Here is a 9635-nt window from a genome sequence, read left to right on the forward strand (position 1 = left end):
AAATCATTAACGTGTAGCATTTATTTAATCACGACAAACCCACGTTTTTGTTCTTTATTAATTATTAAACTAACCGCAATTATTAATTATGGGTTTTTGTTCTTTTATTAATTATTAAACTAATTGCAATTATTAATTATGGGGTTTTTTTACCAATCATCCATTTTTTCTTCCCAAATTATTAATGGCAAATTATTAATTGACTTCTAGTTGATTATTGGTTATTTTCGAGTCTCAATTGAGTCTTAATTGTTTCTTCGGACCTCACAAGTTTATTTCCAAGGAAGCAAGTATTGGTTAGTGTGAAATCCCATATCGATTAGAGAGAGAAACGAAACATTCTTTATAAGGGTGTGAAAACCTCTCCCTAGCATACTCGTTTTAAAATCGTCAGGCTAACGACAATACGTAAAGAGCAAAAGCGAACAATATCTACTAGCAGTGGACTTAAGTTGTTACAAATAGTATCCAAACCAGACGTGTGTTAGCGAGAATGCTGGCTTCTAAGGGAGTAGATTATGAAATCCCACATGGGCCGGAGAAGGAAATGAAACATTCCTTATAAAAATATAAAAATCTCTTCTTAGCATACACGTTTTAAAACTCTGAGGCTGACGACGATATATTAGACAAAAACAAACAATATCTACTAACCATAGGCGTTAACAATCCATGAACTTTCGCTTCTTTCATTGATGATCTGTACTGAAAGCCATGCACATTAAGCAGTTATATTTAATAACCCTTAAAAAGCCTATAGATATTCACATCAACTGAGAGTAGAGCTATAAAGATACGAATTCACAGCTTAATCTCAACAACTTGATCAACCATTGCTACCTGAATGAGGATTAGTATGAATGAACTTGAAAATTACAACACAAATGCAAAGCTTTAAGATTCAAGGCAAGGAGTTTGAATGTTACAGAAATGAAAATGCAGAATATAAAACATGGGGTTGGTTGATGACTAACATTACTGTATATAACAAGTCGGCACAAACCAGTTGAAGTCCTTTAGTGATGGATTTCATGCTCTCAATTATCCTGTGAATACAAAGAAAAACCAGGCAAGGGCTGAATTAATTGTCAATCAATATGTATAAGCAGCTTCTTCTGTTTTTCCTCTTTAACTGCTGTTTCACCTTGTATAAGCCCTTGGTTTCTGAACAGAAGATACCGCCATAGCCGATACTAGGGAGATTTCTTCACGTCCATGTGCTTTCGACAGTACACGATTCTGCTCAATCGGAAAAAGCAAGATCGTTTCATGCCTGCAAATTGATTGACCATGGATTTTCTTCCCTCAAATGATTCTCATAGTTTCAGAAAACCAAGCATATACATGGATGGAGCAAATCTTAGACAGACTATATCGTATTCCTGGTGATGAATGAATGCATGTAAACCCCACAATAAAGCAGCAAGATATAAGAACAACAAGGTGATAGAAGAACTTGTAAAGCTTTGGGAAGTTCCATACAGTAATGCTCTTCCAGCTCATGTTAAGTAATCTATATAACAATAAAGAGAGAAATCAGTTTACAAGTGGGAGAGGGCGGAGATGTTGCAAACTTGAGATGGTAGAGAAATTTACTTGAGAGCAACGGCCTATTTCAAGGCAATTTGTAAAGGCCGAGAAGTGGCTTCTCCCTCTGTTCAACTCTCTTCTTTGCAGCCTCCCTTGCTTTAAGTGCAGCCTTTTCTTCTTCAGATATGACCTTTTGCTTCTCATTTGGCCTCTTCCTCTTACCAACAGCAATCGATGAAGGAGCGCCTTTAACCGATCGCTTGGGTTTTGAAGAAGCTGAAACAACCAACCCAGGCGGAGGCCCGCTTTCCCCTTTATCCACATTTTTGTCTTTTGTAGCTGCACTTGCAGAGGCCGATGATGGGTTCTCTAAAACTGGTTTCTTATGTTTGGAGTTCAAAAAGAACTGAGGCGAAGCATGTGCCTCTTCCTGTGTTACCCACTTACCTGTTGCAGACATTTAACTTGGTAAGCAGCGAATACTCGTATGCTAAAACATAAAAGAAAAATGAGAGCTCAAAGTTCATCGTCCCAAAATCCATTTCAGTACCAATAGCATCAGAGTAGTAGAAGCCAGAATTTGAGTCATAGTAAAAACCATTGCTTTCATTGTAATAATAGCCTGTAGTGCTGTCAAGCTCCCATTCTGTTATCATTCAGAGCTGTATCAGTTTGAAGAATGCTAAAGATCAAAACGATAATAAATGATAACAATCAGTTACAGGCTCACAACGTGTAAAAAAAAGAATTATCCAAACGGAAAAGTTGATGGATCAAAGAGATCGAATATAAGATGTTCGTCGTCCCGTCCCCTTCTTTCTTCGTTTCTTATTAAGGGAATATCATGTTTCTTGCCAAAGAAAAGAAAAGCACATAGGAACAAAACTAAAGCAGAAAATAATTAAGCAAGCATACTGAAATCGTTAGTGGTTAGAACTTAAAAGAACAATGTGTCATGTTCCCTAAAAGGCCCAATTTATTGACCATCTATCGAACACTCATGCTAATAAATGTGCACGTAATATTATGACCAATTACATGGACCTTTCACTCAAGTAGATCAGATTGTCACAGAAATCAATGGTAGATCAGATTGTCCAATACAAGACATTTATTTTCATAAAGTTATGGAGAGAGATATAGACGCTTATTTCTGAAAACTAATAAAATTGCAACACTTCGGTACTTACTCTCTTCATTTTCTTGAACATCAACAGGAAGTGCATGAGAATCTCTAGCTTCCCGGAAATTTGCTATGTCCTTCTGATAACTACGCTTAGCTTTCTGCCACATTGAGAAAAAAAAAATAACAATGTAAGAATATAAAAGTTCATTGATCAAGCACAAACTTGCTCATACACAATGTGAATATACTAAGGCAATACTCTCGGAGGACTCTCTTTCCTCCTATGTGATCTTCATGTATTTCGCACTTACCCCTGTTATTTAAAGTTTCAGCAACTTCATGTCTTTTCTTTATCACTGATAAAAGTATACATATCACAACCCCATTAAAATGAACTCACTAGACAAGAAAGTTGCTAGAGATTGGCAGGCTAGCTTCATAAGTGGACAAACAGACTCAGAAAGGATCTTTTTTTTTTAGGGATAAGATACTCGATCGTTAAATTAGTTACAGTAGCACACTACTATCGATGCTTACTAGGCGCGTACATCAGACTCAAATGCTCATATTATATACTCGCAGTAAGAATCTTATGTACAATTATTAGTTACTAAGGACCCTTAGAAAAACTACATGAAATTAACAGGTCAAGTTCAAAGCAGAAACTATATTCATCTTTCACAATTCACTAATTCAATAACCACAAGCTAACCTTCGTTGAGCTAAAGGTTAAGGATGCATGTAAACAGCTTGGTTCCTTTGCAGTACTGATGCGAAGCAAGCAGATAGTTTAACTTTATGTCTTTAACCCAATCCCTATCTACAATAAAGTTGACATGAGAATTCATGATTTTGAGTACATTAAGGCTTACATTAATACTTCTCAATTGAACCAAGCGACCAAGATTTGAAAACTAAAACAGATGCATACCAATATACTCTAGGTCATCCACAAAGATGGGACGAATAGAAAGTTTATTCACTTACTGCCTCAATTTGCTCAACCGCGCGTACTGCTTCCTTTTGTTCCTTGTCCTTGGCAGCATTCTCTTTTCTCATGTTTGCAAGCCTTTTGGCAACATTGTCCTTATGACGTTCTCCGAGCTCATGATTTCGGATTGTGGAAGGATTATTTGAAATAAATATTTTGCAGAAGTCGCACCATTTGTTACCTTGGCTAACCCAATACTGTGGAAGGGATAAAACAAACAACGTTTAGCAGTCCTGCTTTCATAGATAATCATTCCAACTAAAATATGTGTTTATCCGCACAATTGAACTTCCAAACACTGTAAATATAAAAAATATAAGATAACAGATGTCAATCCCTAAATGTGAAGCAAAACCCAAACAACAATTTAAAATAAAAAAGATCCTAATGGAAAGTGAATATGCACACACAATGTACGTATGTATGCATGTAGACGTACATTTAAATGTATACATGAAGCAAACTACAACTTGTACCAAAAATTGAAAACCGATCTGGCATCACAACCAACATAAACGAGAAGCAATATTTCAATTCTCAAATGCAAAAGTAAATAATTTGCCTCTCTCTCTCCCCCTCTTATCAATACAAAAGATCAACCAACAAGCGAAGTTTACTTAATAAGCAATACAGTTTACTTAATAAGCAATACAGTTTACTTAATAAGCAATACAGATAGTGATAAGAATCAATGTGTTCCAAATGTTTCAACTGGACCTATTACATGATCCAAGACCAAAAAAATTCAACAAACATTCATTATTCATTATTCATCTACAAAATTGGATAGACTCGGTTCAACCTCATTTTCATGAGTTACAAGCTGACTCGATTGAGGAAGGACAATTTGGAGTTTCGGAAGTGAATATTTGCATGGTTGAAGAGGAGGATGAGGTTGCTATACATAGCACTTGATTGACTATTTCTTTGAAAACTTTATTTATTATTTTAATTCCGTAACTTCTTGCAGTGGGCAAAACGGTGGGAAGTTACTTGTCAAAATGGTCATAACTTCTTCTTTTTTTAGTGGACATTTGAAGGGTAATGGAGAGTAACTTACCAATCATGGCCACAAACTTCTTTTAGTGGGCATTTGAAGAGTTTGGAGTTTCTTTTGTGGAGAGACTATAAATACCCACAAATTCGTACCTAAAGAGCAGATTTTTAAGGAATGAAATTGAACTCTCAAGTGGAGACTTTCACCTTTAGAAATTTGAGCATCATTTTGCCATTTCTAAGTTTCAAACAATTCTTGTGGTAGATTGTATTCAAGTCATTCAATCAAGTCTCGATCAAGTTCGATTGTGGAGTGACTTAATTTAGAACACAGTTTCAAGTCTTGATCCTATATCTTTGATCTTAAGAGGTAACCTAATTGTAGCATTATCTCTTCGTTGATCCGAATTTTGTAAAACGAGGTGTTAATTTCTTTGATTCAAGGTTTATTACTTCAACAAAAGCTTGATGGTTGGCCTGAGGATTAAGATTGCCTTATCAGGCAGTCAGATAAAAACCAAACAATCAATCAGCAAAAAGCTAGAGGAAAATGCCAATCTTTGAATCACAATAACTTTCGCGACAAAGTTTACATCTGCAAGATGGGGCCAGAATTATATTACACATACGGTTGAATATCCATGTGAATTTTTCACATGGAAAGAAATCGAGTATCTTAGCTGCTCAAGATCCTTTGAAGTTCATCAAACAGTAAATATAAGCAAGAAATCCAGAAAAAAGGTTTAGCAAAAAAAAAAAGAATTTGAAGAAATGAGTACCTCAGTCATGTTTCAGCGCCTCGCAGAATATCAAAATCTGTGGGCAGTGCACACTGGAAGCTGTATTGAACGCAAAGATTTAGCCAATTATGAAGCGTGTAGCGGAAATATGTTTCGAAATCGAAGAAATTGATTCCGGGAGATTGTATGAAAGAAATCTTAAACCCTAAATCTCCCGCTCGAAGAGTAGATCCGTTGATTTTTTGGGGATCAAGAACATTCGGGTTCGAAAAGAAGCGGGTCGTCGATGAGTTCTGTTCTAGCATCAACCCGGCGGCGGGACGGATGAGATGTGAATTTGCAATTCTATTATTATTATTATTATTCTTAATATTATTATTATTATTATTATGATTATGATTATTATTACTATTATTGCTATTATTATTATTATTATTTTTATTTTTATTATTATAAGAGCACAAAACTAAGGACTAAAAAAGATTTTTTTTTTCCCTCAAAAACAAATTTCACACTTTAATATCAATTTCAATAAATGTATCTTAAAATTTAAATTCATTAAAAATACATAAATATAGGGGTAAAAACAAAAATAATAATTTTAGTAAATCGACATTTAAAAATTTACTTTATTTAAAATTTTTAATTTTATGTCTAATAAATTTCATTTTGATAGATACAAAAATTACGAATTTCATTTCGATAGATACAAAAATTACGAATTAAAAAGTTCAAGAACTAAATTTATTATTTAATTAGCATACTTTAAATTTAGGGGCAAAGCTCAAATATTTAAAATATTTGACTAATGAAAATAAAATGAGTTAAATAAAATATAAATAAGGTAAAATATGAATTTTTCTACCTTCTATAAGAATATAACAAAAAAAAAAAAAAAAAATAGATGAATTTGTCATTCATCAGACAAAGGATTTGAACTTCTAACCTGTGTCAAAAATGTTACGATTAATTAAACTATGTTTAAATCGACTATCACCCTTATACATTCAAAACACGAAAAACAGAACGAACAGTTCAATTCCATTTGCGCATTTGTTCTTCAATGTTCTCTCTTATTTAGCGCTCAATATTAGAAGAAACTACCAAAAACAGAACGAACGAGCGAACAGTTCAATTCCATTTGTGCATTCCTTCTGAAACCTCCCCTTCATCACCACCAACCGTTTGTTTATCGACTCCCTTTGTCCACGCTCTTCCTGTTCTTGACGATTGCAGCTGCAGCTCTTCCCGTCGCAAGGATCATTTTGAGTTCTGGGTCATAGGGGTCATCGTAGGCTTTAGCCAGATGGAACATCAATTCAATTCGGCACTGACCTAACTTCTAACCTCTTTTTTCCTATCCTCTTCTTCTTGACCGTTACACGCGTCGTCTATCTTCCTTTATCGCTTCTCGGGGCATTAAGATGGTAGAAAGAAGAATAGCCAACCAACTGAAATCTCTGGCAAACGAAGGAAGCCATAAGCTTATGATGCTTACTCCCATTCTATCTTCATCTTCTCAAGATATTCAATAGATCGGTTCTTGATGTTACTGAATAGTTCTTCACTTTATTCTTGAAGTCCTCAAGTGAGCAGAACTGTATGGTAGTAAGCCACTGTGAGCCATATCTTTAATCACATTGAAAACTGCATCCATGTTACCTTCTTTATTGTTGATATCAACGAGTACCTTCGCAAGCTCGGCGTCGGTAATCTTACAGCTTTTCAGTGTATACTCAAGAACTCGATTCAACTCTACATCTTTTCCTTCAGCAAACAGTAAGTTAGCCAAAGCCATAATAGTCACAGAGTGGGGAACGAATCCAGATCGTAACATTTCCTTGTACAAACCGTAAGCTTTTTCGATATTTCCAACTTTACTGTGACCGTGTGTAATGACGTTATAAACTGCCTCGTTGGGTTCGTAACCTTTCTGAAGCATAGACTCGAAAACTCTGTCTGCTTCATTCATCAAACCCTTCATACAGAATCCCTTCATAAGAGCCAACGCACTCTTGAACTCTAAATTGTTACAGTTATCTATCAGAGTGTTATATGTGATTTCATTTGGCACAGACTCTACATATAATAACTTTAGCAGAAGCCTCTTCGCTTCCTTCGTACGAGCTTGCTTATTTAATCCGTTAATAAGCACATTATAGGTAACAATATCAGGTAAGAACCCCTTTTTTATCATCTCATCGTGCAACCCGAGAGCCTTATCTAAATCGCCTTCAGTACAGTAAGCATTGATCAAAGATGTGTAAGTAACTTCATCAGGAGACAAGCCAACACTTACCATTTCTTGAAAGAGATCACAAACTTCACTGAGTCTTCTCTGCTCACAAAGACCTTGAATTAGTGATGAATAAGTTACCGTATCAGGAGAAATACCCTTAGCCACCATCTCTACTTTCAGTTGAAAAGCTTTCTCCAATTCTCGATTCCGACAAAAACCTGAAATAATCGTACTATAGCTCACGACGTCGGGTGTAAAACCTTTCTCCGTCATTTCTTGAAGGAGTTCAGCAGCCTCTTCCATCCGCCCTAAGATACAGTGCCCATTAATGAGAGTATTATAGGTAACAATTGTAGGGGTGAATCCATTCTCAATCATTTCTTTCATAACCTGGTAGGCTTGGTTTAGTAATCCCTGTTGAGAAAATCCATCGACCAATGTAGTATACGTCCTCCCATTCGGACGTAGTCCTCTATCTCGCATCTGGTCCAAAAATTCCATAGCTCTATTCAAATTACCAGCCTTGCACATGCTATTAATCAAAGTTGTGTAAGTAACGACGTTCGGTGACAAACCATTTTTCACCATCTCTGCGTGCAACACAAGTGCTTGATGAAAATTACCTTCCTTACAATGACCATTTATAAGTGTATTCATTGTCACCTCATCAGGAACATATCTTCTTTTGTTCATCTCCTCAAGAATGTCGCTCGTCTCCTTCATTCGTCCTTCTCGACACAACCCATTTATCACCACATTGTATGAAATCAAATTTGGCTCCAAGCCTTTGAATGCCATGGATCTCAATAACCCGAACGCCTCATCGATCTTCCTCAACTTACAATAAGCATCAATTATGGTATTATAAGTAACCACATTTGGCAGACATCCATTTCTCTCCATTTCATCAAAAAAAGACAACCCCATTTCCAAATTCCCAGCAGTACAAAACCCACGAATCAAAATGTTATATGTATACACATTGGGGGAAACACCACATTCTATCATCTCCTTAAAAACCCCCTCCGCGAAGTTAACCGATTGTTTCGTCCTAATTACAGCATCTAAAACAGCATTATAAGAAAGCACGCCCGGCATAAACCCATGAGATTTCGCTAAATTAACAATGTTCAAAGCCTTATTAATCAAATTAACGCGAGAACAAGACTTAACTACAAGATCGATTACCGCAGAGCTGGAATTGCACAGATGATACGAATCCTTAAGGCATTGAAAGAGTTCAGCGCCAGTTTCATCAATCGTATTGACCGCGACTTCCTCAGCTAGAGATTGCGCCGTCTTGTAGAGTTTGAAGCGAGTGAGGATGTGGAGCGCGAGGCATTTGCATTGGAAGGAGAAGAATCTTTGGGAACGTGCCCAATCGAGGAATTTGAGGACTAGATTTTGATCGAATTGGGATTTTAGGAGTAAATTGGAGGAGGCTTGGGGAGTGAAGTGGGAGGAAAGAATGGCGAGCTGATCTGGGTGGCGCCGGAGATAGACGATGGCTTTGTCGGCGAGAAGAGCGTCGGCGGGAGAGCAGAGAGTGGATATTGAGCGGTAACAATGGGGTTTATTGAGGAGCATACTGCTAATGGAGATGGATGAGGGCTAGGGTTTCACCGACAAAAGGGAAGAAGGTTCAGAGCTATCCTAATTTATACGTTTTCCCATCATGGTTTCCCGGCCAAAGCTAAAGTTTTTAAAATCAGCTCGGACTCGTTACTAGTGGGCCTCTTATCTATTCTTCTCTCGATATCGAGCCTTGTCTCGTTGTCGAGTTATCAAATCGAGACTAATCACTAGCTATTATAAAAACAATACGTAAATCCAAAACAGCTGCTACAATCAACTCCTTCTTGATCAGGCGGTTGAGAGGTCTTGTTCGAGTGTTGAAAGAAGGAAGCTCTTGCTCTTTACAGGGTGTTTAGCAAGAAGGAAGCTCTTGCTCTTTACAGGGTGTTTAGCAAGTCTTTACCGGGTGTTTAGCAAGAAGGAAGCTCTTGCTCTTTA

At 36.7% G+C, this 9635-nt stretch overlaps 2 protein-coding genes across 6 annotated transcripts; both read right to left on the reverse strand.

Moving 5' to 3' along the window:
- Positions 1–763: 763 nt before the first annotated feature.
- Positions 764–5720, reverse strand: LOC111776477 (C2H2 and C2HC zinc fingers superfamily protein). Of its 4 annotated transcripts, none has more exons than XR_002812254.2 (7): positions 5423–5720; positions 3644–3844; positions 2721–2814; positions 2081–2176; positions 1597–1977; positions 1145–1273; positions 764–1046 (listed from the first exon to the last, which is right to left on the reverse strand). XR_002812254.2 is itself a non-coding variant. In XM_023655926.2 (6 exons), exons 1-5 carry the CDS (start codon positions 5429–5431, stop codon positions 1616–1618), a joined length of 762 nt encoding a protein of 253 aa, XP_023511694.1. In that variant the 5' UTR covers positions 5432–5720; the 3' UTR covers positions 764–1273; positions 1597–1615. The 4 variants fall into 4 exon arrangements, 2 of the variants coding, with proteins under 2 accessions (XP_023511694.1, XP_023511693.1); XR_002812253.2 differs by having other exon boundaries at positions 1145–1513; XM_023655926.2 differs by having other exon boundaries at positions 764–1273.
- Positions 5721–6315: 595 nt separating this feature from the next.
- On the reverse strand, positions 6316–9297 carry EMB2745 (Tetratricopeptide repeat (TPR)-like superfamily protein). 2 transcript variants are annotated; one of them, XM_087117794.1, is made up of 2 exons: positions 8811–8947; positions 6316–8686 (listed from the first exon to the last, which is right to left on the reverse strand). In XM_087117794.1, exon 2 carries the CDS (start codon positions 8628–8630, stop codon positions 6948–6950), a length of 1683 nt encoding a protein of 560 aa, XP_086973920.1. In that variant the 5' UTR covers positions 8631–8686; positions 8811–8947; the 3' UTR covers positions 6316–6947. The 2 variants fall into 2 exon arrangements, with proteins under 2 accessions (XP_086973920.1, XP_023511577.1); XM_023655809.2 differs by having other exon boundaries at positions 6316–9297.
- Positions 9298–9635: the final 338 nt, after the last annotated feature.

This window comes from Cucurbita pepo, chromosome 15 (genome assembly GCF_057944985.1).
Source record: "Cucurbita pepo subsp. pepo isolate OVF chromosome 15, ASM5794498v1, whole genome shotgun sequence".
In the NCBI taxonomy this organism is placed as follows: domain Eukaryota; kingdom Viridiplantae; phylum Streptophyta; class Magnoliopsida; order Cucurbitales; family Cucurbitaceae; genus Cucurbita; species Cucurbita pepo.